Source organism: Chaetomium fimeti (genome assembly GCF_033439085.1).
Source record: "Chaetomium fimeti strain CBS 168.71 chromosome Unknown B0H64scaffold_1, whole genome shotgun sequence".
NCBI lineage: Eukaryota > Fungi > Ascomycota > Sordariomycetes > Sordariales > Chaetomiaceae > Chaetomium > Chaetomium fimeti.
Genome location: NW_026944329.1, coordinates 2,824,719 through 2,851,059, shown reverse-complemented (window position 1 = coordinate 2,851,059; position 26,341 = coordinate 2,824,719). Strand labels below are relative to the sequence as shown.

At 57.2% G+C, this 26,341-nt stretch overlaps 8 protein-coding genes across 8 annotated transcripts; 5 read left to right on the top strand and 3 right to left on the bottom strand.

The window, feature by feature from the left end:
- Positions 1-1,589: 1,589 nt before the first annotated feature.
- On the bottom strand, positions 1,590-7,701 carry B0H64DRAFT_381577 (proteasome stabiliser-domain-containing protein). The gene is made up of 3 exons (XM_062802813.1): positions 7,230-7,701; positions 7,117-7,163; positions 1,590-7,045 (listed from the first exon to the last, which is right to left on the bottom strand). Exons 1-3 carry the CDS (start codon positions 7,395-7,397, stop codon positions 1,651-1,653), a joined length of 5,610 nt encoding a protein of 1,869 aa, XP_062664213.1. The 5' UTR covers positions 7,398-7,701; the 3' UTR covers positions 1,590-1,650.
- Positions 7,702-8,056: 355 nt separating this feature from the next.
- On the top strand, positions 8,057-10,238 carry B0H64DRAFT_352355 (uncharacterized protein). The gene is made up of 2 exons (XM_062801492.1): positions 8,057-9,094; positions 9,162-10,238. The coding sequence occupies exons 1-2, from the start codon at positions 8,554-8,556 to the stop codon at positions 10,220-10,222; spliced, it is 1,602 nt and encodes a 533-aa protein (XP_062664212.1). The 5' UTR covers positions 8,057-8,553; the 3' UTR covers positions 10,223-10,238.
- Positions 10,239-11,926: 1,688 nt separating this feature from the next.
- Positions 11,927-14,835, top strand: B0H64DRAFT_21082 (kinase-like domain-containing protein). The gene is made up of 4 exons (XM_062799420.1): positions 11,927-12,218; positions 12,274-12,304; positions 12,364-12,680; positions 12,734-14,835. Exons 1-4 carry the CDS (start codon positions 12,122-12,124, stop codon positions 14,440-14,442), a joined length of 2,154 nt encoding a protein of 717 aa, XP_062664211.1. The 5' UTR covers positions 11,927-12,121; the 3' UTR covers positions 14,443-14,835.
- Position 14,836: 1 nt separating this feature from the next.
- Positions 14,837-16,166, bottom strand: B0H64DRAFT_21068 (uncharacterized protein). The gene is made up of 3 exons (XM_062799419.1): positions 15,943-16,166; positions 15,733-15,886; positions 14,837-15,666 (listed from the first exon to the last, which is right to left on the bottom strand). Exons 1-3 carry the CDS (start codon positions 15,992-15,994, stop codon positions 14,931-14,933), a joined length of 942 nt encoding a protein of 313 aa, XP_062664210.1. The 5' UTR covers positions 15,995-16,166; the 3' UTR covers positions 14,837-14,930.
- A 334-nt stretch (positions 16,167-16,500) lies between these two features.
- B0H64DRAFT_414521 (uncharacterized protein) lies at positions 16,501-18,065 on the top strand (the record flags this gene model as incomplete). Its single annotated transcript, XM_062805038.1, has 3 exons — positions 16,501-16,588; positions 17,001-17,785; positions 17,847-18,065. 3 exons carry the CDS (start codon positions 16,501-16,503, stop codon positions 18,063-18,065), a joined length of 1,092 nt encoding a protein of 363 aa, XP_062664209.1.
- A 944-nt stretch (positions 18,066-19,009) lies between these two features.
- Positions 19,010-20,418, top strand: B0H64DRAFT_315783 (uncharacterized protein; the record flags this gene model as incomplete). The annotated part of the gene is made up of 3 exons (XM_062800256.1): positions 19,010-19,042; positions 19,207-20,267; positions 20,331-20,418. 3 exons carry the CDS (start codon positions 19,010-19,012, stop codon positions 20,416-20,418), a joined length of 1,182 nt encoding a protein of 393 aa, XP_062664208.1.
- Positions 20,419-22,555: 2,137 nt separating this feature from the next.
- Positions 22,556-24,847, top strand: B0H64DRAFT_414519 (common central domain of tyrosinase-domain-containing protein; the record flags this gene model as incomplete). The annotated part of the gene is made up of 7 exons (XM_062805037.1): positions 22,556-22,607; positions 22,671-22,948; positions 23,001-23,273; positions 23,332-23,636; positions 23,688-24,052; positions 24,204-24,550; positions 24,620-24,847. The coding sequence occupies 7 exons, from the start codon at positions 22,556-22,558 to the stop codon at positions 24,845-24,847; spliced, it is 1,848 nt and encodes a 615-aa protein (XP_062664207.1).
- Positions 24,848-24,864: 17 nt separating this feature from the next.
- B0H64DRAFT_352338 (S-adenosyl-L-methionine-dependent methyltransferase) lies at positions 24,865-26,293 on the bottom strand. Its single transcript, XM_062801491.1, has 2 exons — positions 25,948-26,293; positions 24,865-25,894 (listed from the first exon to the last, which is right to left on the bottom strand). Exons 1-2 carry the CDS (start codon positions 25,968-25,970, stop codon positions 25,075-25,077), a joined length of 843 nt encoding a protein of 280 aa, XP_062664206.1. The 5' UTR covers positions 25,971-26,293; the 3' UTR covers positions 24,865-25,074.
- Positions 26,294-26,341: the final 48 nt, after the last annotated feature.

Genomic DNA, 26,341 nt, shown 5'->3' with positions numbered 1-26,341 from the left:
AGGCAATACCAGTTGTCGTCACCATCCCATGTCGACACCCCGAACGCTCTGACCTCCAGACCCCAAAGCGTCAAGTTGTGTGGGGCGAAGGCGTCCAGAAGAGGCCCGACCAAGCTCGAGACCGGCCTTAACGAGGATGTTAGACCTTGCTGAAGACTTCAAGCTCCGATGCCTTCCATCATCGGGAGCGGGGGGCAGTGATTGCATCACCGTGGGCTTGTTGCTATGGCATGTGGCATCATCGTGGACGTTATTCTATCAAGCCTTCACATGCTGCCCGTTACCCGCGTCTCGCCGAAGCCGCATTTTCCTTCATCTTGTGTTGAGATTAGCTTCTGTGGTCTTATTCACCTGCCGAGTTATCATCGCGAGTTCAGTTGACCAATCGCTGACGGCCAGTTTTCGTCAAGATTGCAATGTTGTGCGGTAACTGTCGATAATTGCGTCACGGGACGCTTATCGAGACGTTGAGTGAGCTCTGCTTGGGCCCATCGCAGCTACCCGATGGTATCGGAACCGGGCCCGAAGGTTCACATGGAACTTCAAGTGACTGGAGGCACCCGCCCCCTTTGCTCATGAGGTGACGTTTTGCGGTGGATCGGCGTTGGCTCAATGACTCGAGGTGACGGCGCGTTCCGCAGTCGGGTCTGGGTTGATGACAAGGACGTCGCCCTCATGCTCGACGCGAAATTATCGAGCAGCGCCGAACATATGGCCGGAAGGTTTATGCCTTCGCCAGGAATTAAGGCGAACAGGGAGCTTTGGGTACCAATGTCCTGCTCACCACGGCGGCGATAGGATCATAATCAGGGGGGGGAGAAAATGGCGGAGCTAACGTCAAGATGATTAGAAAGACATCAGATAATGGTCACTCTTCTCCCAGAGTCATATGACACGTAAAACAGTTATAGGGACAGCTGCTTCTAAAATGAAAGTAAAGTCACCCAAATGTGAGTCTACTATTTAAAACATAACAGTGTAATATTAAGTGCTTCGAGCGTTGACTTCTGAGCATTGAGTGCCTTTCGTTTCACTATCACTCTGAGGTACTCGAGATGTTAAAAGATATTTAGATGACAGCTATATTAAATCTCATTACAATCCCCAGACCTATGCGACAAATACAGCCCAGAAATCCGGATTTGGGGGTTTTCCAGTTTCCCTATAAACTGAAGCCCAGCATTTTTGACGGCATTATCGGATGGAATTTACACAATAAGAATCTAGGAGAGCTTGCAGCGTTAGAAATACTCGAGATAGACTTGAAGCCACCCTTTTGTAGATGCTGCCATCTGACGGTAGGTCCAAGGATTTAGTGATCTTGGTCTCGCCCGCGGTGGGTAGATGGTGCCCGGAGCAGTCAGCGAAAAGTGCAAATTAGAGCCGGTAAATGATTGTACGATGCGCGTGGGAGAAATATGGAACTCACTCGCAATGAATCCGAGAGAGTTGGATGTCACCTAAAGAAACGGCTGTGACGGAGGAGCGATAGTTCGACAAAGGAGTGCAGGTATAAAAGGGTGGAGGGAATTTCTGAGACAAGCAGATGGAAAGGGTCAGCATAAATTGTGAAGAAAGTAGCCACCCACTAACAGCGGTAGCGTTTTTCGTGCTCAAACTCATCCTCAGTGTGTATAATCTACTACATATCTACTTGAGCACTGCCAAACATTCCCTCCACGCTTTCTGTACCTCAAGCGACCTCTCCCTACCCACAGCCGTGTCGACGGCGGCCTTCATCCCAGACAGGCGTTCCGTATTCGTAGCAAGCCCGATACCCTTGCCGAGTTGTATCGTCGCCTTCACCGCCTTGGCCCTGGCAAGACGCTGGTCTTCAGTGCCGACCTCATCTGTTGCCATATCCAGGGTGTTGAAGAACCATGTGACGACCTCCTGTTTACCTTCCAGCCCGCCGCCAGGGACGACGACTTCACCTAGCGCCTCCTCCAAGACCTCCCTGACGCAGTCATACCAGAAAGTCCGCCTGATAGTCGCAAGCTCGGCCCTCGCAACGCACGGTGACTGGGCGTTGAGTGCCTTGCCCTTCCCACCAGCAGCGGCCTCGAGCGCGAGGACAACCTCCCGAAGGACAGCCACAGGATCCTTCTTCATCTTGACCCGGTTGTACCCCCTGACAACCGCCTCGATCGCAGCCCAGACCGTCTGGGCCTTCAAATCCAGCCCGCCCCTCACCCCCTTTCCACCCTTGGGCTCGTCGTCCACATCCATGGCATCGCCATCCTCTTCCTCCACCACCAAATACGGCTCCACAATCTCCGCAATCTCTCCCAGCATGTCCAGGTCCTCCCTCTCCGCGGCAACCTTCCACAGACACGCAAACGCATGCGGCCGGTAGGCATCATTGTTCCGCTTCGCCTCCCGCGCCACAACCTTCCTCACCTGCCCCGCCAGCTGGGCATCCGCCTCCCACAGCCCCCTCGCGGCCTTGACAAACCCCGGCAGCGGCTCCAGCAGCTTCTCCTTCCCCTCGAACGTCTTGAGCGCCAGCGCCCTGTCATAGACGGGCCACACGGCCGCGAGAGCATCCGCGTTCGGCCTGCCCGACGTCTCGCCCGCGGTCACCACGCCCTGCACGGCAGCGGCGACGGCCAGAGCACCCGCGTGCTTGAGGGCCCACTGGGCGGTGGCGAGGCAGGCCTCAACAAGCGCGACGATCTCGCGCAGGTAGCGCACGACGGTGAGGCCGGTGCTGCCGGCGTGGGCGTCCCAGACCTCGCGCGCCGCCTTGCACACGTACTCGTCCGTGTCGTGGCGGGCGAGGAAGGCGAAGGGCAGGAGCTGGGTCTCGAGCGCGGCGAAGTGGTCCGGCGAGATCTTGGCCACCGCCAGCACGGCGTCGGCTACCTTTTGCCGCCGGGTTTCGTCCTCCGAGGTGAGGTAGAGCGACACGAGGCGGTCGGCGAACCGCGTCTTCGCGTCCGGGGTGGGGATGATGCGGAGGAGGTAGGCGGCGGCGCGCGCGTAGTTCTGGCTGACTTCGTCGTTGCGGTCGAGAGTTTGCTTTTCGAGGAGGGTGAGGAAGGTGGGCGAGTAAGGCGCGAAGGAGAGGGTGTGGCGCGTTGCGAGGGTGGAAAGGACGCGGGCGCAGCCGATTTTGGTGGGCATTCCCAGGGCGGTTTTGACTGACTCTTGAAGCTTGGGCGCAAAGTCTTTCATGACGGAGGCGTCGACGCTGCGGAGGCAGTTGTCGATTGCCTCGGCGATGGGGCTTCGCGAGACCATAGCACTGCGGAGCTTGTCGATCTTTTCGCGGTTATCTTCGCCTGCACGTTGGTAGTGGTAGTTGATAGCTTCGGGCTCGATTGTGCTCAGGAGATTGAGGAGGTGAGGGACCATCGTGGGAATGTAGGGCTTGAGAGCATCGCCACCGCTCTTGGCAATCTTCATGACCGTGATGGTTGAGAATACTTTCACGTCTTCGGCACTACTCTCTATGCCCTTGTCGGAGAGTAAGAATGGAAGAGCCTCGTTCATCATTGCCTTGGCCGTCGTTGTGGAACCAGACTCCTCGAGCTGGCGGACAAGCGTCGTCGAGAGCGCAATGCAAAGGTGTAGCGCTGCGTTCCGCACCGTGGCTTTGACGTCGTCAAGTACCTTGAGTGCCGCCGTCCAGATATTCTTGTAGTATGGTTCGTACTTTGGGAAGGGCCGACCGGACACCAAGTCGGAGATGGCGGCGCAGCTGGCCTCGCGGACACGCCACTCCTTGCCCAGGATGCTCTTCAACAGGTCCTTCATGATGCTATCGAAGTGGGTTTCCATGACGGTCTTTTGGTCTTTCACCAATGCCTTCCAGATATCGTTCATCGAGCGCTGGACGTTCTGGTTCGGGTCAAAGCGGTAGCGGTACAGCTTTGGGTAAAGCTTGGGGTCGATCTCAGATTCCGAGAGGATGTTGCTGAGCCCGAAGCGCCCGAAGGCGGATCGAGTTGACCAAGTCGCGGCATTGGTCGCGAGCGACATGAACTTGTAAACCAAACTCGGATCGCCAACTTCGTTTGCCAGGCTAACGATGTCCTTGTACGAGGTGACGGACTTGCCATCACCAGTGGGGAGGGCGCCAGCGTCGAAGAGTTCCGTCTCCTGGTCGACTTTGAGTTGTGGCCCGGAACCGGTGAATGCCGAGACAAGGTCGCGAACAAGCTCGCCCTTGAGGTCCGAGTCGCCCTTCTCGTACACCAATGCGAGTCCTCGAGACGCGGTCTCCTGGACAAGTTCGTCTCTTGCGCTAAGGAGACGCATGAAGGCAACCTGGCACTCTCGAAGCCTCGACTGGACCTCTTCCAAGTGAGAGCAGTGCTGGATAACGCAGAACAACCAAATACCGGAAGCCTTGAGCAAAGACGGCTTAGTGGTCTTGCAGTCTATGAGGAGCTTCTCCAGGACCACGGTAAGACGCGCGCCCCTCTTGGGGATTTCGTAAGCAGCTCCCTCGGCTTGTACATCGACGGTGAGCCGCACGACTTCGGCGTCCCAGCATGCGACGGCTGCTGCGATGGCTTCGCCGACGGCGAAATGCACCTCGGCCTGCCTAATTTCGTATAAGGAGTACAACTTCTCGAGGATCAAGCCGAGTGTATCGTCGGTCACGCTGCCCCCCGTTTCTCCCGTTACTGGAACTGAGATTGCGAGTCTTCCTAGCGCAGTGATGGCCTTCTCGTTGCCCTTCTTCGCATGGGTGACGAGTGGGTCGATGAATTCCTTGGACAGGACGCTATGAAGGCTTTCCCCGGCCTCGCCGTTTTGCGGTACTGTCTGGATGGCCGCAGTCCAAAGCTGGGAGTATGCCTCGAATAGTGCCTCCTGGGTGGCCGTTGTTTTGGAGGAAACTGTGTTCAATGTCGGTAATATCTCGCCAAGGTTGGTAGCTGTACTGTCGCTCCCGTCTGCACCATAGTAAATCCGTCTCGAGACGAGATGACCCAAAGCCACGAATGCACCCTCGACGGCGTTTAGCTCCGATCCTACCGCAGTCGTGAGGTTCCTGGCGATGTTGCATAGGGCTTCCTTGGAGCTGACGACCGACTCCGTAGGGTTTGAAGGATGGGCCGCAAGAATCCCAAAGGCCCGCGAGCCGAGCATCCTAAGCTCCTTCTTGTTGGACTTGATCAAGGGCGTCAGCTCCATGGATCGGGAGGCTAAGTGCGTTAGGATCGATCGGGGCGACAGTGACGCAATCTCCACAAACGATCGGGCACATGGTTCAGCGATCCTCGCGTCTTCCATGATCATCCCCTCGAATGCAGCTCGCATGAGGCGAAAGAGAGCGTGCTCCTGGTGGGTAAACTTGGACAGGTATTCCCGAATAGTGAGCCGGCTGGAAAGGTCGGATTGTACAAGTGCTCCAAGCCGCCGCTCCCATCCAGGCTCAACTTGGAAATCCTTTAGCGCTGTCAGAAACAGAATCCGCCTGCAATAGTCGACAGCAACGGGAAAGGCTAGGAGTGATGGGGCGGAAAAGTTGACAAAGACGCCTCTATCATCCACGTCCATTCCTTGGTGGTCGCCCCATAGCGAACTAGCGTTGAGCGGCACAATAGAGTCCTTGAAGAACATCTGGACCATCTCTTTCCAGTCCGGCAAAGCCCGCGACTTGTCGTCGTTGGCGTAGTAAGTCCACGGGTCCAGGCCTTTCTGGCCCTCCTCGACTACGTCGCTGCGCTCATCCGGGCGGCCAGCAATGGCGAGAACATCGATCCAGCGTGCGTACACGTCAGAGAAGAGAAGGCAATTATTGGCCCACTTGGTGACGGCATGCCGGGAGCTCCGGACGGCGTCTCCATCGTCATCTTTGAGCGTCATATATGTGAGGAGGATTGATTGGAGCTGAGTGTTGATGGAAAAGCTGTGCGGGGGCTTGAATAGACTCGTGAGACTGGACAAGGCGCCATCAATGTTGACGACAACGTCCGGGGTCGGGTCTTCCGAGAGGGAGCGGAAGAGCCACCCCGTCAAAGTGAGCCGCTCACTGTCTGACATAACCGCGCCTTTAGCGAGGATGCCGATGGTCTCGTACGCCCTCGACCGCAGTGTGCTCTCGTCAGTTGACTGGCGTGTGGGCCTCGGCCAGCCTTGGTCCCTCACGAATTCTCTGAGCAGCCCGACTAGGGGCGGTCCGATCTTGCTGTAGTCAGTTTTGCCCGAGCCGATACGCGCTACCCAGTTGATGAACTCGAATAGTGCCCGATGGAGTTTATTGCGTTCTAGGCCGGATGACTTTACAGCAGCTGGCTGGCCGTCGATTTGCATGGCGTCGCCGGACTCGGCTTGAAGAGTGACGTTCAGGCGGAATGCGGCGAGGATGTCATCGGTAAAGGCTGTAGCTGCTTCTGATTTGCTTAGAATCCCAAGAATGCGAATGCGGTATGGAGCGGGTAGTCGAGAGTGTGCTTCGAACAGCTTTCGAACCAAGGGTTGATCTTCGAGTGAGACAGAACTCCTCTTTAGCAGGTCATCCCCAACGCCAGAGATCCGGTAGTCTGAACTTGCTGCCGCGTAAATGGCGGGGATAAACCTCTCCTCGTCGGTAAAGGCGCCGCTAGCTAGCAAGTTGACGACTTGGATCCGGGTTTCCGCAAGGTTCAACCCGCCGGCTGCAGGGTTCCAGGTGTCAGGCTTGCCAGACGTGAGGAAGTTGATGTCCGCCTCGGACAAGCCCGGAGACTGAGCTGGGCCTGCCGTGTTCATCCGTAGCAGCAGCAGTTTCCCAAGCCACTCCGCGACGAACTTGGCATCCTCTGGGTCTGCTAGGCCCATGGTTTCTCGGAAGTCAACATCTTCCTTGCTTCCACGTGACGGAATCTTCACCGCAGGAAGCATTCGCAGGGCGATACTGAAGAGCTGGCTGAGTGAGCTTGGTGATCCCCTGCTGATGCCATGGAGAGCTTTGGGGGCGAGGGCCCGGTGCTCATCGGCGTCCAGCTTCGTTATGCTGTGTTGTACGTAGATCAGGTCGAAGTGACGGACGAGCGTCTGCTCCGTCCCCTTGTACTGATCCAACAGGGCCCCAACCGGAAGGACGATGCTACGCCATGGAGTTAGGGTCAGTGTCGCTCACGCCACCTGGCTTTCCTTAAGCACGCCTGGACCACATACCCTGGTGATTTGATCAATTTATTGATGGTCTGGCATGTCGATATGACCTGTAAAAAGCGCGATGAGCATCATGTGCTCGATCAAAGAAACCTTACGGGCATGCCTGTTCGTACCTTGTTCCGGACCGAGGCATGCTCGCTACCGGCCTTCAACAGCAAAGGTGGAAGGTAGACTTTTAGGAGCCCCTGGAGCTTCGTTTCATCAGAAGATGCGGAGAGTATTCGCCATTCCACCTTCTCTATGAGATCCAGCTCTCTTTTTGCATCAACTGGCGCCGCCATGATCAAGACCTCCGCTGATTGCGTCGCTGGGACGACTTCCAATTTAGGAATCGAGGTTGAAGTGGGGACGAGGGGTTGGGCGCTTGTGCTCAAAGATGGAACTTCTCATGAGCTTTCGGATGTGTAACTCGGTGGTATCACGTCTCAAAAATAATTATGAAATGAAGTGATCGGGATAGTTACAGCACTGGCAGCGGTGGGACCCGAGTTCTGCTCGAGCTTGTTTTAAAGAGAGACTTCGGTTGAGTTTGCTGGAGTTGCCGTGGGGTTGGACGCCAGAGGCTTCCGCAGCGCCGCATCAGCTGTGATTCCTGACAGGCTGCCCCAGCACACGCAAGACGGGCCCTGGAACATGGAAGGCAAAGGACCACCCGCTTCGCCGCTGTTACTAAGCAGGGAAGCTGGGCATAATTGCTCGGTGGTCTTCACGAACTACCTTGATCTGTAGGTCGCAGCTACTCACCTATCTACCTAGATATGTACTGGTATTAAAAACTATCCGCTATGTTTACCGGGTATGTCAGACGGATGTGACTTTCATCTGGTCTTTTTGGTTATTTTTGACGTACCGAGGCTTGCTCGCACGACGATGGAGGTGTCAAGGGTGTAACTAGCGTAACCCCAACCCTCCTATCCACGTGCGAATAAATTTGGTGGGGTCGGACCTGAATGATCCGGCTTCGGGCTCTTCTTGCGTCACAGGTTGGCCGCCTTCAACGCGAGCCTGAGAGCCTGTGCCTTTCGCGGCTGTTTCATTTTCAAGCATCCAGAGCCCGAACCTTCTTCCATCATTCCACACACCAGTCCCCTGGCAACCGGGGATACTTACAGAACTTCGCTTTTTCGTCTACCTTGGAATTCCTGGTCTCGCTGTTCTCTTTTCTATCTCACACAACTGAAATCGCGGGGTACTTCGTACCATCTCACGACCCCCGCCCCAACTCCTTTTGGGCCTGAAAGTTCGCGATTCGTTTCGCCCAATTTGGTCCTGACCAACAAAACCAACCTATATTAGCGAGCCGGTCACCCACCTATCGCCCACGACAATACAGATTAATCTAGGAATCAACTGAGTCCTCTTACCCCGGATTCTCAGCGTGATACCTCGCATCATTCCGATTACCGATCCCGACGAGGGCACCCCTCGTCCGCGAACATGGCGAGCGACGAAGACATCGAGTCCTTCGTGGGCATCACGGGCGCCAACCGCACAGCTGCTGAGCGAGTGCTCGAGTTGTGTGGCTCAGAGCTTGAGCAGGCAATCCAACTTTGGTTCACCGACGAAGATCTGCAGCGATCATTGAGCAATGTCGGCCCATCATCCGCCCCGGCGGCCACAGCTCCTGCGAGTCAGTCTAGCAGGCCCAACCGCCCGCAGATCGGTCGCGAGGACGCAGAAGGGGTCATCCACATAGATTCAGACGACGATGTGCCTATGACCGAGGACGAAGTCGATGATGGGGACGAAGTTGCCGACGTTGTGCGGCGCGCCCAAGAGGAAGAAGACGCCGCGATGGCAAAAAGGCTACAAGATGAGTTGTTCTCCGGACCGGGAGCAGATGAGACTGGTGATGGTGTGCGAGCTCCCATGGCCCGCACAACTGAGACCTTGGTTGGCCCAAACTTTGGTGGCGATGATGAGGAGGACGCGCACGCTGCTATCCTCGAGCAGATGCGCAGGAGACAACAAGCTCGCGGTGAGTTGGATCTCTAGCCTTGCTATGTATTAGTGTGGGGGACTTTCCGCTAATGCATGCTTCACAGCCCGGCCTACGACCAACCCATTCGCCCAATCCGTCTGGGAGGACAACGCTGCGGCACCAGGATCTGGCCCCGGAGGATCCACACGTGCATCCCACCTGGCGAACTTGTTTCGCCCTCCGTACGACTTGATGGCGCAAATCAGCTGGGACGAAGCCCGCGACGAGGGGAAAGACAGCAAGAAGTGGATCTTGGTGAATCTTCAGGACACGTCCGACTTCAACTGTCAAGCACTGAACCGCGACATCTGGAAAGATGAGGCTATCAAATCCCTCGTCCAGGAGAATTTTATCTTCCTCCAGTACGACAAGAGCAACCTTGCGGCTGAGCAGTACATTACCTTTTACCTTCCTAATGAAGGCCACCAGAACCCAGACAACTACCCACATGTTTCTATCATCGATCCGCGGACGGGCGAGCAGGTGAAGGTGTTTAGTGGTATTCCCTTCCCCAGCGCCCTCGAGTTCCACGCGCAACTCGCCGAGTTTCTTGACCGGTATAGCCTGTCGGAAAACAGCAAGAACCCCGTTTCTAAGGCGAAGCGGCCGGAGCGTGTGGTCGATGTCGATCGGATGACCGAGGAGGAGATGCTCGAAATGGCGTTGCAGAACAGCCTGGATGGAAACGGCGGCCCAAAACAGCCAAACATCCAGGATCCCGACGAGCTCACCAAGTCGATAGGCGCACTGGCAGGGAATGGGAACGCATCGGCAGGTTCGGCAGGGTCGGCGGCTGGAGAGCCGGAAGCCTCCGCGCCGGAGGAATCCGCTTTTGCCCGGATACCTTCGGACCGGCCCCATGTCGAGCCGCCGGCGGACCCGAAGACGACGACCAGGCTGCAGGTCAGGAATCCGCCCGGGCGCATCATCCGCCGCTTCCGTCTGGACGAGCCTGTTTCCCGCATCTACGAGTGGCTCAAGGCCGAGCCGCTCCCGGGCAAGGAGGGGGTGGAGTTTGAGCTCAAGTCAATGCCGCCGCAGAGCGCCGATTTGATTGAGCATCTCGACGAGACGATCCAGGAGGCCGGCTTGGCCAACGCCGTGGTCATGCTCGAATTTATCTAATAGGGATATGGGAAGGGCGGGGGGGAGGGAGCGGGGCGGGGTGTGCGTGGTAATGAACGCGCCTTTCGTCTCTGTTTTCCGTTGACTTTACGCTTTGGTGTGGCATCATCTCCTCGGTTGACCTTTGGCATGGTATGACAATGGCGGGTTACACTAGATGGGCGCCGGGAGACGTGGGCTTGGGGGGTAGACTGCGCTTTTGACAATGGTGCAATGGGTTTCTGCATGGTCTTCCTGACTTTACGGCGCATTTTCCTGGTCCCAGGTGGGACTGGCGCGATGGGCCCGAGTATCGAGGACCCGGACGGCGTATTGTGTGTTCTTTGTGGGGAGAACCAGGAGATAGAAGAATTGCAGGGACATTGGCTTTCGCTCACTCTCAGGGCATTTGATCAATCTGTGATCTTGCGGGAGATCGACACCCAGACCGACGGAGTCGAAACTGCCCACAAGCCGCTGGTCCAATCAAAGTTCCTCACCCCCGTGAGAGGCGGAAGCTGAGCTCGTCACCACGACCGGCCAACCGAACCAACCAAACACCCAACATCCGCATTGTCATCGTCAGGTAAGGCAGAACAGGGGGGAATGGGAGGCCGCGAGTTCATGATTTGTGGCCTGGTAGTGACTCCCCGCATTGTGTGAGCGAATTTTGACCGGAAGCCACTGGCTCTCCTTCGAGGAATTCGCAAGCACAGCACTTGTGTCTGCCGCACCTGCATCCCTGTCGTCAATTGTCTTGTTCTCCGTGCTCCTGGTGAGGGTTCGTTGCCTCAGGGTCCAACTCCTTGAACAAACATTCCGCAGTTATGTGAGGGGGATATTCGTGAAGCATCCTACAAAGTGCATCTCCTGTATTTGGGAAGATGTATTTGCTATTGTTGTGTGAGTGTCCAAGTATCTGAGCAGCGTTTCTGAAGGTTCTTGGTATGTAGAGATCACCGTGCCACGGCGAGGCGCCGAGCTTCCCCAGGTGCCCAGCCAAGCACCCAAGCAACGCAACTTGACCCCTGACAGGTGGAGAGGCGGGGAGCGGGGATCATGCCAACGTGGGCTGCGGGACAGTAAACAATCCGCCTTGGCCCTGCGTTTCCTCGACCCCACATGGTCTGTCTCTGGCAACCAAACACGCCGTCAACATTGCTGCTTCTCTCAGTGACGCAAGTGCTAGGTGCAACCCCAGGGAGGCCATTCCGTTCTCCACTAGAGGGATTCTCAACAACAGAAGAGCAAGTTTGGAGAATCCAATAACTACGGACACCTCGAATTGGGTTCCTGCCCGAGCCCAAGATCTTCACTTTTGCTCGAAGGCCCCAACGCTGAATTACAGAATAACCTCCATTCCTAGCTGTTGACGATCAAGGTACGAGTTACATACCCAAGGGCATTTCCATACCCTACCTAAGCATTTCCACACACCACGTCCTCTGGCCCACGAAATTGCTGGTGGTCTTCGCTTTTTCTTGCGAGGAATTTCCTGGCAACGGACCATTGGCAATATTGCTTGCTAGTTACATCAAACAGCAACTTAGTTTCTGTTCTTGGCTAACAACTGAACTAGCAAGCATTCCTCCCTTCCATCCCGACTTCCCTCGACCGACCGCATCGGCCCACCTAGGTCTCGATCCGGACTGGACCTCTCGCTGTTTGTTCCGGATAGAACAATCGATTCACTACTCGAGACCTCGTCCCCCACCGATATCGATTTTGCCTGCCTATCCTGCGACCGTTATCCGACCCACCACCCTCTACTCTTCGCAGCCCTCGATAACACAAGCAGACCAACTCGGACATACCGACTGGACTCGGGGAACGAGGAGGAACCGAGGCGCATGAGACGACGGACAATAAGCCTCCTTGTGGCTTCGAAAGACTCCCATCTTTAAAACTCGGCTCTATTTCATGAAAGTCACCATGGCGGACCGAGAAAGCCGGGAATACGACGAGACCGAGGGGTCGCTGGACCCGGAGATGCTCTATACGAAGGAATTCTGCATTGGTTGGGCCTCCTACCCGCCCGCCGACGAGGGTACATGGACTAACCGGGCCAACAGGTGGCGGTAGCTTCGGCAAGGTCTACAAAGGGTACTGCTTAACCACCCATGCCGCAGGATTCCATGTTTCTAGTACTAACACTGTAGCAGTGTGGACAAGCGAACCGGCCAGTCCGTCGCCATTAAGGTCATCGACATTGAGAGCGCCGAGGACGAGGTGGAGGACATCATCCAAGAGATCTCCATTCTATCAGAGTTGCAGTCACCCTATGTCACCAAGTACTATGGGTCCTACGCCAAGGGTGCTGAGCTATGGATCGTCATGGAATTTTGTTCAGGCGGCAGCTGCGCCGATCTCATGAAGCCGGGCCTCATCGGGGAGGACTACATCGCCATTATTGTCCGCGAGCTACTCCTTGGGCTCGACTACTTGCACTCAGACAAGAAATTGCACCGAGACATTAAGGGTAGGCACCCTGGCCGTCTTTTAGACACGCGAGTGATATGCTGACACTAGTAGCGGCGAATATCTTGCTTTCTTCTAACGGCCAAGTCAAGCTCGCCGACTTCGGAGTCTCTGGCCAGCTTTCGGCAACCATGACCAAGAAAAACACCTTCGTGGGGACGCCATTTTGGATGGCACCCGAGGTAATCAAGCAGAGCGGCTACGATCACAAAGCCGACGTTTGGTCACTAGGAATCACAGCGCTGGAGCTTGCCAACGGGGAGCCCCCCTATGCAGACATCCACCCCATGAAGGTGCTTTTCCTGATCCCCAAGAACGCGCCACCGCGGTTAGAAGGGAATTTCACGAGGGCTTTCAAGGACTTTGTCGAGCTCTGCCTACAACGCGACCCCAAAGACCGGCCGTCAGCCAAGGAGATGCTCAAGCATCCTTTCGTTAGAAGAGCCAAGAAAACGAGCTACTTAACAGAACTCATTGAGCGGCACAGCCGATGGGCCGTCACCCATAAGCAGGACGACGACGACTACGATCACGATGACGGCTACCAGGTTGAGAATCGAGGGCCTGTTAACGAGGACATGTGGGACTTTGGAACCGTCCGTCTGGTCAGTGAAAGAGGCAATCTGGTCCACAGACCGGGTTTGCTTAACCCTATGGGGGAATCGGCCACAAATGCGCGGTCTTCTTCTAGGGCACTCGATGCGCCCGACGACCAAGACGATGGAAGGCGAGAAGCTAGCCCAACCAAGTTTGCTACAGACACGAGGGATACCCTCAAAGGGACGGGCGCCTCTAGACAATCATCCCCTCAAAGGAAACCGGTGTCAGGACCAGCTATCGCCCCATTGTCGCCGAGCAAAGTACCACTCCCGCCGTCGCCTCAAAAACCCTTCACCGGGCCCGAGACCCCCCGTGCATCCCTCGTATCAAAACCCATGCCACCTATCCCGGCGACGAGCTCCCCGGACTACGACCGCGTCTTACAGGAACATTTGCAGCGCGAGATGGGCGTTATGAACCTCGGCTCGGCCATGCAGCAACAGAGCCCTTCAAACCACTCGACAGCATCTTCGTCAAGGCCCAACCCAATGAGGATTCCAGAGATCCCGCCCTTCCGGGGAGCATCACAACAGCACCAGCCGCCGTTCCTCCGGCCTCCTCCAGGTCTCAACCCCCACCCGCAACCGCTCCAACCGCAGCCCCTCCAGCCACAGCCTCTTCAAACCAAGAGCACCGCCCAACCTGCAGTATACCAGTTCTACCCGCAACAACAACCCCAGCTACAACCCCAGCAACCCCAAAAGCCCTCCTACTCCAGCCAGAACATCCAACCCCTCATCTCCAAAGAACTCCCGCGGCCCCTCCCCAACCCGCTCGACGGCGGCTCCTCCGCCCCGCTCTCCTTCCCCACGCCGTCCCCCTCCAACCCGGACAGCGACCTGGACGCGCTCAACGACGTCATCTTCCCCGCGCTCGAGGAGGCCCTCAAGCGCCGCCAGATCCACCTGCAGCAGGCCTACCGCGCCGAGCCGGGCATGCCCCTGCCCCCCGTCACCCCCAAGCAGCAGCGCGCCGAGGCCGCCCACGAGAAGGTCCGCAAGCTGGTGTACAAGCTGGCGCATGTCTGCAAGGAGATTGATCACTTTGACAAGGCGGAGCCGGTGGGCATGGGGAAGGAGGTCGGGACGTTTTTGGAGGGGTTGTTGGAGGAGATTTTGGTCAGGGTCGAGCCGTTGGATGAGGAGGAGGGTGGTGCTGCTTGAGCAGGGCTGGGTGGGGGGCGGAGGGTGAAGGGGGTGGTGTATGAGTACCCAGTCAGATGTTGCTCGTGCTGATCATGGCTACGAGCAGGTGTTGGGCGAGACGGGCTGAAAGAGTCGATGTGATGATGATGATGATGGCTGTGTGGGAGGCGTTGGCTGATACCATTGGAGCTGGGGCGAAACGGGCCGTTATGTGTCTGGGAGTGCGCTATATATTTCGCTTTGTCTTTTGATGATAGTTGTTAGAGTCGCGAGAGCTACTGTTGGTGTCTTGGCGTTAGGGAAATACACATGTTGGTGGCCTCACTTCACGTTGGTATGCAAGGTCTTTCTCTAGGTCAGTATGAACTAATGGGTCTAGATTATCATTCATCTCCAGGTGCTCAGTTGCATGGTACGTCACTCAAGAAGTGGCATCAGGGGCTTGAGCTATGATCATGCTTGTATTGAGGCTTCCACGCCCAGTAGTTTCCCGAACGCCCCCTCGATCAGAGCCTATCCATCAGCTTCGCCGCGGCATCGTTCACGTTGGTCCCGAAGTAGCCCGGCGTGCACTGGACATACAGCACGCCATCCTCGATGTCGCACTCGCAGTACGTCTCGTACTTGAGCTTGTCGACAGTCCGGAACGCATACTCATTCGAGCTGACCGCTTCCAGCACCCCCTCCCGCACCATCTCGTCCTCGCCCACCTGCATGGCCTTCATCTGGTACGCCAGCCCCTCAAAGTACTGCAGCGTGAACGCCGCCAGGTTGCTCTGCCAGTCCTCGCGCACGTCGCTATTCCCCGCCTCGCGCGCCGCCTCCAGCGCCGCGAAGCTCGCCTCGAAGTTCGGGTTCAGCGTCACCTCCTCGGCGGGCTTGCCCAGCAGCGCGGCGATCTGCGCGCGCGCCTCGCCGATCCGCGGCTCGTAGTCGGCGCGGATCGCCGTGCGCGCGACGAAGGAGAGTGGCGTGTCCGACGGCGCCGCGTTCAAAGCTGCGCTCAGCTTGTCCTCCTGGCAGCAGTCGTTGATGTTGCTGCCCAGGTTGCCCTCCACGAACAGGATGCGGAGTTGGCCGTCCTGCACGTCGCACCCGCCGTAGGAGAAGCGGGGTGGGCTGGTCTCTTCGAGGTCGAGGGTTAGCACGTGCGCGCTGCAGATGGTGTTGACCTCGTTCTTGAACTCGTCGCCGTGCTTGTCGGCGAGGTACTTGAGGTGGTAGAGGGCGCCTTCGACGTAGCTGGGTGGGGGGGGGGGGTTAGTTGGGTACTCTGAGACGTGACGGGTCTGGGTGCGAGCGACCTACCCCTTGATGCAGCTGCCGAGTGACTCTTTGGCGTAGCCGTCGTTGTGGTAGGGCCAGATGGCGAGGGGGTTCACGTCGATGGTCCAGGCGGCCCCGAGGACGTCGGAGAGCTGCTTCTCCAGGTCGGCCTTGCTGTTGTCCCACTCGTCCCGGACTGGGGGGCCGGTGTCAGCATCTTGAGTTGCCTCGAGGGAGGCATCGATATCTTACCGTTCTTGCGCAGGGCAAGGGGCAGCTTCTCGGCAGGAGGAAGGCGGGCCATGGTGATAGATTGGTAGTCGAGATGGTTAAAAGTTAAAGTCTGGGAGGGTCGAGGAACAGGTGCTTGATGAGGACGGACAAGAGGTCATGGTGGGAACAGCTGCCTCTTTATAACTTTCTGTATCCGCAGCTCAACCATCACTAGCAAGTCCTTCCGTGGTTTCCGATCACCACGTCAACCTCGCTCCGATGTGAGGCTGAGGTACCCCCTGCCAGGGACGGAAAGGCTGTCCCCCATACACAACCGCTCTCACCAGCCGCCGTGCCTTTGCCGAGCGTAACTTGGCGCATACTGTAGCACCCCTGAACCTCCGCAACACTTGTCGTGTTAGGAAAGTTCAAGCGGATGCCGGGGTATCGAGCGAGTCACAGAACGGCTCAACAGCCTCGCGTCGGAAACAAGTCCACCGATGTGGGAGGAGCAAATGAGAAACTGCCTTCGGTGCCCAGTTCCTGCGCGGGGCTGCCGCGGCTAGCTGGTGATAGTGTGATGCGGGAGGGGGACACATGCAGGGGAAGTGCCGGCACGGAGGAGACTCCGTCGGCTGCGCAAGAGCTGAGCCACAAAGAGGCTCCGGAAGGCTCCTGGACGTTTGTGAGGGAGCCCTTGCCTAGTATCTTGTACCATGCCCTCGTATGTACACTATGTACGCACATAGTCAATCCGAGTCACAACAAGGGGACTAACACACTCAAACTGACTTAGGAGGCTGGCGAGCTGTTCGGCGGGAGTTCGCCTCGCGGGTTGCCCATCTCTGCCAAGAAACACCCCCGCGTCCAGCTGAGCGCCTCATCGAGACTAAACCGTCAGGGGTTCCACACCCCTTTGGCGGGGACCGTTTACCCGCCCAAAGCTGAGACAATGATGTTAAAGGAACGGGTTGTTTGGGAGCCGCACGAACGGTGGGCTTCTCAAAGCTTTCCTCTCCACTCCTGAGTCCAGGAATACGACCCCAAGCATGCCTTCACTGTAGGCAGCAACACCCTCATCCGGTCGGGACAACAAGCTAACTCAACCCACAGACCGCTCAAAGCCCAAGTGGGCATCCGTGACCACTGGACCAAGACAGACAGCCCCGTCCAGACCTCACTCCGCGAGCTGCAGGAGCTGCTCGGCCGCACGGTCGTGGTGGAGCCAGAATGGCCGCTCCTCGTCGCCGAGCTCGATACCTTCTACGCCGACAAGACCAACCTCGTCGCCGCGGTTGCGGGCTGTATCCGGGTGTGGGCAAAGAGCATGGCGGAGCTGCTCGATGACGCGGCACACGCCGATTGGGCCGAAGAGATCGTTGTGAAGGCCAGCGTGAGGATGAGCGTGTTCATAGAAGTCAACACCTCGGCCAACGCGGCCACGGCGTGGTCGGAGCAGCGCGGCGGATTCGTGGTCAGCTTGCCAAAGAAGCAGGTATATCAACCGACAGAGCTATTCCCTATCTTTCGGCAGGAGCTGCTGGCGTGTTTCGTCAAAAAAGAGAGGCTCCAGCTGCCGGAAAGCAAGGCGGTAGCGGGGGCAGATGACTGGGAAGGCGTCGAGCTCGACAAAACCACGGGCAAGGTGGAGGTGATTGAAGCTCCGACAAGAACCCTGGCGTCAAGACCCGAGCTCGAGTTCATGCCTGATGTGGCCTCCCTACCGCGCCCCGACCAACTCTTCCTCCGACCACCCTACCATCTCACCCTGTTCCCAGGCCGCCAGAAAATCGAGATACAGGGCAGTCATAGCCCGAGCTTAGAATTCCTTGCGGCGTATCTAAAGCGATGGTGCCGACTAAACCACGCCGACACGAGGAATGTATGTGACCAAGTTGCTCATCCACCCTTGCCTCGAGACCATGCTAACGGAGACCGTGCAGCCACCTGCCGTCCAGATAACGCTACACCAGTCCGCCTTTGGGTTAGGCGAAATGTTTGACCGCTTGACGCTTAACACCGAGGCAACAAGGTACACCAACGGGTTTACTGTAACGTCCCCGATGATTGTATCCCTCATCGAGGGAACGTTGGGGTACAAGTTGATCTCGACGGAGGGCGGATGGAACTTTCGAAGAGATACGGAGTTCAAGGCATTGTAGCTTTGCGCGGCGGTTCTCTGTCTCCCTCGAGGTTGTGGGACTAGACAGAGCGGATGTACCGTCACGAATCTCCCCCGTAGCTACCTTTCCCCCCGACCTTAGGTCCACACGCATGCGGTAGTCGCCGTGGTTGTCCCCCTCTACTCCAGGCCTGAGGTGCCGCCCAAGGGATCGTACTCGAGGACAATGATTTCGTCGGTGAAGAGGCGTTGAGGTGGCATGGAGCGGTCTCATCCAGGTATCTAGGGCGGTATGCTGTTTGAGATTCCGGTCTTGAAGTCGTTCGATCACAGGGCATCTTTCATCCCTTGTCCTCCGGGCAACCCAGATATCCCAGACGAATGCATCTCGGCGGCATCTCAAGTCGCCCACTGGTCAATCCAGCGGGTTTCGAAGTGCAAATGGACCATAAAGTCGGGGTTTTTATCGATTCGTGGTAATACCCGAGGTTTGATGAGAATTTGGATTCCGTCCGAATTCGAAATATGTTCTTCTCTCGAGGTATGTCGTGGATGTCAAGTCGCGTAGAATACAAGGTCGGCTGGCTGATGTGGATCGAGCTCGGCTTCCACCACAATGTTTCAGCGAGCACCGAGCGGCAGAATTGGAAGGAAGCCCGGCTTGGCGGCAGCTCGAAGCCCGCGGCTTTCCGTGCCTGCCGGCCAACGTTGCAGACGTCACAGCCTGCGGGAAGTTACACCAAGCCCTTTCTAGACTAGCGCAGGCAGGCTTCTCAGCGCCGACCCACAAGTCCGGGAACATGGAGACGAAAAGAGCTCGAAGCGACCAACAAGGCAGGCGCAGACAATTGCACAGGTTGTTTTCTGTTTTGCGGCATTTGACCTGTGACAACCTTTTCTGGCTTCGTCTTCTTCACGCCTGCACCACCTCGACAGCCTCGTAGAGCACCCTTAGGTCACCTCATCCCCACCCAATTGCCCAAGATGCTGTCCCGCAACTCTGCCCGCACTGCCCAGGTATGTTTTACGCCATGAGCTGATCGCTGATCCCTTGTTGTTCCCCCCAACCACCAAAAGATCCCCGCCATCGCCAACTCGCCAACCCGCCAATGTCTCTAGAACTGCGGACTGAGAACTGAGAACGGAGCGAACACATTTGCTAACCCGCTCTCTTTCTCCAGCGCCTCCTTAGGGCCGCTGCCCAACCCCAGCAACGTCTCAACGTTGCGCGCACCTTTGCTAGCGTCAGCGACACCCCCGCGCAATCCCTCCAGTCCGACCTCTTCAAGCCCACCAAGTACGGTGGCAAGTACACCGTCACCCTCATCCCCGGAGACGGCATTGGCGCCGAGGTTGCCGAGAGTGTCAAGGCCATCTTCAAGGCGGACAATGTGCCCATCACATGGGAGCAGATCGAGGTGTCAGGTCTGCAGGACGCAACCCCCACGGGCCGCACAGAGGAGAAGTTCCAGGAAGCCGTTGCTTCGCTCAGGCGAAACAAGCTAGGTCTGAAGGGCATTCTGCACACCCCCATCACCCGGTCCGGCCACCAGAGCTTCAACGTCGCCCTGCGCCAGGAGCTCGACATCTATGCCTCGGTCTCGCTGGTCAAGAACATCCCCGGCCTGAAGACGCGCCATGACAACATCGACCTCTGCATCATCCGTGAGAACACCGAGGGCGAGTACAGTGGTCTCGAGCACCAGAGCGTTCCCGGCGTCGTCGAGTCGCTCAAGATCATCACCCGGGCCAAGTCGGAGCGCATCGCCAAGTTCGCCTTCAGCTTCGCCCTTGCCAACAACCGCAAGAAGGTCACCTGCATCCACAAGGCCAACATCATGAAGCTGGCCGACGGTCTCTTCCGCGGCACCTTCAACAGGCTGGCCAAGGACTACCCGCAGCTGGAATGCACTGACATGATCGTCGACAACGCCTCTATGCAGTGCGTCGGCCGGCCCCAGCAGTTCGACGTCATGGTCATGCCTAACCTGTACGGTGGCATCCTGTCCAACATTGCCGCCGCGCTTGTTGGCGGCCCCGGCGTCGTTCCAGGGTGCAACATGGGCCGTGACGTCGCCGTCTTCGAGCCTGGTTGCAGGCACGTCGGTCTTGACATCAAGGGCAAGGACCAGGCCAACCCCACCGCCCTTCTCCTCAGTGGCACCATGCTGTTGCGTCACCTCGGCCTTGATGACCACGCTAACCGCATCTCCAACGCCGTCTACGACGTGATTGCTCAGGGGTAAGTCGTGCCGCCTCAACGTATTGTATTGCGGTACACAACATGTTCTAACGCCTCCAATAGCAATGTCCGGACCCCCGACATGGGCGGCCAGGCCACCAACCAAGAATTCACCCGGGCCATTCTCAGCTCGATGGAGAAGGCTCTCTAAACACATCGACATCGCTAGACAAGCATGATTCGTACAGCAAGTGTATATACCCGATTGCGCTGTGCCCTCACAACTTCGACCTCATCCTAAACCCGAACTAGAGTGCCCGGTAGGCACCTCCTTGGACCATAGCGTAGGGCAGGAAGGTAGAGAGGGCAACGGGCATCATAGACTGGACAAGGAGGAGGCCGGGTGGAAGGCGGCGGAGAGGGGCGGACAGGGGCAGAAGGGCGCATGCGATGGACACCATGTACTGTATGTGTATATGAGAATGGCGGCCGTGGGACAGGCACCTGAACTTTCCTATGTGTTGCCACGATAATGATGTGAATGCTATCTTCGTCTGGGAACCAACCTGTCGCCAATTTGCCTGCCACGCCCCTGACAGTGTCTCATCAACCCAGCCTCCCAGCAAAGGCAACAACCACCGCACACTCCTCCTGAGAATGAAATCCTCCGGTGCATTCTTCTCCGCCCCACCGGCTTCGGGCCTTCCCGACGTGTTTTGTCCAAGAGCGGACCCTTCACGGCCGGTTTTGGCGTTGCCTCCGAGCTACAGAACGGAGAACCGCCGGAGCTATCGGCCTCAAGTGGGTCTTCGGTCTGGATGGGCCGAGCCGACGCTGCAGCCAAGATCCGACCGAGCTTGGCGTGAGGTCGGTTGGTGACCGGGGGGGTCTGCCGGGGTGCGGTCCGTTGGACTGGGAGGGCTTGCTTCTCGGGCCGCGGTTGAGGCGCTCGGGGGAGAACGGGGTTGGAGGTGAGGAGAATGCCCTGCATTGAGGCTCAACTTGGGAGTCAGCCGAGTCGCCCAGAGCCTCATTGTCTACAAGTATGCTGCCTTGGGCGAATGTCAGTTTCTTAAACCAAGTAGACAAACCGACAAACCGAACTTCCTAGCTAAACGGCGGGCGTCCCTCCTTTCAGTCCTTCCCATTCAACTCAGCAACCCCTTTTGCAGCTTTGGACTTGAATCGGAATAGTTTGCCCTTAGACCTACAGTTAGTGGCCATTGAACTAACTTTGGAGACTAAGGCCGCAGTCATGAGCTCTAGTTTGAGCTTCCTTACTATTCAAATCTCGCAACAAGACTTGTTTTCGAAAGCTGTTCTTCTTCGAGCATGATGCGCTTGATTTAACCAACTGAAATTCGAACCGTGTCTATTCTGAGAGCCCGGCCGCGTCGTGTCGATGAGATTATACGAGGCAGTTCTGTGGTCATCCTATGAAATTCTTAAAACTCGGTTGTTGAAACGTCGACAACGGGTAGTGTGATTATTATCTGTGGATGTTGCTAGCAAGCCAACAAACCCCAAGAGCAAAGCACTCTGTGAACCGTGTGCTTGGTCCCACTACACCCGAAAGGGGCTTGGTTGAACGCAAGTAATTTGTACCTGGTGCCCGCACGGCAGGTTTAAATACTAAATGCACGAGTCATGGTTATCACTGTGCACACCAAGAGCTACTCAGTTAATACGGCGTTGGCGGCTGCCGCGGTAAACAAGAAAGTGTCTCAGCCGCTACGGGTATGCATCTGCATGCCGAGAGAGCCTTAGTCGGCTGATGTGTGCATATTCCTGCAGTAGTTTGGCAATTCCTGGTTTGTTACTGGTTTTAATCTATCCAGCGGGGGAATCGCTTCAGTTTTTGCATACATCTTCTCAACGACCGGTTGAAACGGCAACGGGATCCAAGCTCGTGGCAACGTTTTCCTGATCTATTGGATATCACAGCACAAGCATGGCCAACCCCAATGCGTCGCAAAGTGAAAGCCAATGAAGGGGCCCCGCAGAGACGGTCGGAAGTGGGCGATCGGAGATAGGATAGGCGCTCCATGCACAAGGTGAGATGTTACATTGGAAAGAGTTAAGTGGCACAACTCGCCAACCTATCCATGTCTCACTTCAGCGAACCAGGTGCAGGACAATGTCATCGGGCGCCGTTGTATATGGGGACCCAGCGAGGTGAAGTGGTGGAGCATCAATGTTGGAGGCTAGAGAATACCGGCCGTGAGGAGAATATATAATAATGACCGTTGCACTTCTTGGAAGCCGGACCAGCCCTCTATGTCACTATGAGGTGACTCGAGAGAGGATATCAAGTGCAGTAACCTAAAAGCCTGTAGTGAGTTGCAACAATGAGCGGCAACATTGCTGTTACCGGCGTTCCCACCACCCCCGACGTAGATGGTAAGCTGGTCTCCTTGCCACAACCAGTTGACCCGTTCTGTTCCTGACATCCGAATCCGATAGGAGCTGTGCCTCTCCGCCGGGAGTTGCGGGAGCTTCAGCGCAATTTCCCCGAACAATACAATCTCTTCATCTTGGGTCTCAAAAACCTCCAGAGGCAGGATCAAAATATCTTGACCTCGTACTACCAGATCGCCGGGATCCATGGCATGCCGTACAAGCCTTGGAACGGAGTGGGTAGTAACACCAACTGGCGGAGCACCAGCGGCTTCGGGGGTTATTGCACGCACTCGTCCATCTTGTTCTTGACCTGGCATCGGCCATACCTCGCACTCTATGAGGTGACTTCCTACATGACCACCAACCCATACGCCGGGGACTGACAACGGACAGCAATCACTGTACAACGCCGTCCAGGAGGTTGCAAAGAGGTTCCCCCGAGGAGCCCTGCGTGACAAGTACCTCGAGGCAGCCAAGACCTTCCGCGCCCCCTATTTCGACTGGGCAATCCAGCCCCCGCGGGGGACCCCGGCCTTTCCGAGTGCGCTCACATCACCCAAGGTCCAAGTGGTTGACGTTGACGGCAAGACGAAATTCGTCAGCAATCCTTTGTACCGGTTTGTCTTCAACCCGGTGAATCCATCGCCGGGGGACTTCTCGCGGCGGGTAAATCGACCCCGACCGCCTTCAGCGCACCCAACCCACAAGCTGATTTCGCATCTAGTGGAGCCGGTACAGAACGACGGTCCGATATCCTCATAAGGTGACAGGCCGGTCACGGGATTCCCGCGTCTCGCCCATCCTAGCCAACGAACTGGCCTCGCTCCGTAGCAACGTCAGCACGTTGCTGCTGTCGTACACCGACTTTGACTCCTTCAGCTTCAACGGATGGGACCCATACACCAAGCCGAGCCAGTTCGGCAGCTTGGAGGATGTCCACAACGAAATCCACGACCGAACAGGCGGGAATGGCCATATGTCGTCTCTTGAGGTCTCGGCGTTCGATCCGTTCTTCTGGTTGCACCACTTGTAGGTCTCTCCCGGTATAGTGGTAGACCTGTTGCTGACCGTCGTGCCCAGCAACATCGACCGCCTCTGGGCTATCTGGCAGGAACTGAACCCCGACAGCTACATGTCCCTGCATCCTGCGCCATATGCCACATTCAACGCTGCCGATGGCGAGTCCCAAACCAGAGACACGCCACTCAAGCCCTTCTGGGACAAGTCCGGCTCCAAGTTCTGGACATCCAGCCAGGTCAAAGACACGCACACTTTCGGGTACGCCTACCCCGAGACGCAGAAATGGCGCTTTCCGGACCAAAAGTCGCACCAAACCGAGATCCGCCGCACGGTCGTCAACCTGTACGGCACCAACGTGTTCGCCGACTTCCTCGCCAACGTCGCGCAGCGCAAGGAGGAGCACGCTCTCGCAGCGGCGGCGGGCGGTAAACCAGCCGCTGAACCCGCAGCACCGCCCCCTCCAAATCCCGAACCCACCCAACAAGAGGAAGGCGAACCATTAACAGGCAAGCAGCTCCCCGCCCCCCCCTTCTCCCCTTTACCAACCCACACACTGCCGACTAACCACCCACCCAGCCCCCGCACCACCCCCAACCATCCCCCCTTCCCTGCAACACCTCGCCCCGGCCAACACCTACACCGAATGGGTCGTCAACATCCGCGCCCAGAAGCACGGCCTCGGCGCCCCCTTCCGCATCCTCGTCTTCCTGGGCGCCTTCGACGAGAGCGACCCGTCCAGCTGGGACAGCGCGTTCAACTGCGTCGGGAGGGTGTCTGTGCTGGGGCGGGCTGGGGGGCGGAGTGGGAATGGAGGGCAAGGGACGCGGTGTGCAAGGTGTAGGACGCATGCGGTGGGGGGGTTGATGGTTTCGGGGACGGTGCCGTTGACGTCGGCGGTTTTGCAGGATATTGTTGGGGGTGGGGTTGATGATGGTGTGGGGGGTGAGGATGGGGATGGTGGTGGTGATGGGGTTGGGGTGGCGAGTCTGGAGGCGGTGGATGTGGTGCCGTATCTGAGGGAGAAGTTGGCGTGGCGGGTGACGCTGTTTGATGGGGAGGAGAGGAGCGCGGCCGAGGTGCCCGGGTTGAAAGTCAGTGTTGCGTCGACACAGGTGACGATTGGGGAGGATGGGTTGCCGAATTATAGCGGCGAGTATCGAGTCTGGCCGGAGATTACGCAGGGGAAGCCGGGTGGGTTGGGCGTGGGCGAGCACATTTAGACGGCGAGGGTCAAGGAGACGGCGTCCAGGGGTCGATGCGGGATACATCGCGCTTGTAGAACCAGGCCAGAAGACAACAAGACGCAAGATGCTAGAAGAAATGGGTATCAGATTGTGTCAAGAAAGAAAGAATATAACAGGCAGTGTATGTGTTTTTGTCGCCAGACCCGGAACGCCCCTTGAGATGCAGCCCCCAAGCAAATTGTAGAAAAGAAAGGAGGGCAGAACTAAAACTGGATCCGTCTTTTCCGCCCGGTGAACTTGGACGTGGACTTGACGATCTTGCCCTTGCGCTCCATCTGTTCCTTTTTCTTGATGATCCACGCCTTGCTGCCCTTCTTGATATCGCCCTTCCCGGTCTTGCTCTTTTTCCGGTGGTCCATTACATCCACGTTGTCCATGCCGTCCACGACACCCGTGATGTCACCGCCCTTGTTGGCAACCGCGCTGCTGCCCACGGTCAGCACGAGGTAGACTTTGACGTTCTTCGTTTCCGGGTCATCCTCGAGGAGACCGGCGCCGAAGCCGGCCTTGACGGCGGCTGATGTGATCATTTGTTTTTGGATGTCGTTCTTGGGGTAGAACTGGCAGACGGCCATGCCGCCCCGTTTCAGTGACGCGTAGAGGCCATTGAAGAATCGCGATAGGCGGCCAGCCGGGGATGTCTCGCTGTTTTCGGCGTTGCAGAGCCATTGGATGGCGCTGATGCTAATGGCAGCGTCGAATGTGCCCGCCCGAAATGGTACGCCTTGCCCGATGTCCGCAAGGAACAGGTCACCCTCCACATCACGTTGGAGCGCCACGTCCAACATGGAAGCGCTAACATCCATCCCTACCCACACATGGGGCCCTCCCTCATCCTCGGGAACCCCCGAGAGGATCTCGCCCGACAGCCCGCTTCCGCACCCGACATCGAGGATCAAGCTTGGTGATTTGAGGTCGAGTAGCTCAAGAGCGCGCTGGGTCATGGAGGCCTGGATATTTTGAATACGGGAGCTGGTCGTGTATTTGCGTGCCTCGACATCGTCGTAGTGGATATCGGCCGCGCTGTCGTCGTGTCAGTTGCGGTGAGGGCGAGCGGGGTGGACGAAATTACTCACAGGGTGTCTTCGGGCCGTGACATGTTGACGAATGGCTTCGTAACAAAAAGGGAGAATTATGTATTATGGGGAACTGGGATTGATTGGGGCACCGAAATATGGGCAGGTTCACCAAAGGCTGTCGCAGTTCGCGACCCCGAATCCAGGAATTTTGAAGCGTGGTGGGGCACTTTTTTGAGCAACCACCTTGGGGGTAGCTAACACTGTGAGAGTAAACCTTCGCCGTGGTGCGGATGGACCGGTCGGAACCAGAGCAGACAAATCAACGGCTTTCCAGTGTTTAAGGATGCCCCTCGGCTCTTGTGCCTTGACTCCTCGCTTGGTGCTTCCTCCCACCAGAATTCTGTTGTGGGCGATAAGGCGATCAAAATCTAATCTTATCGATAACGAAAAC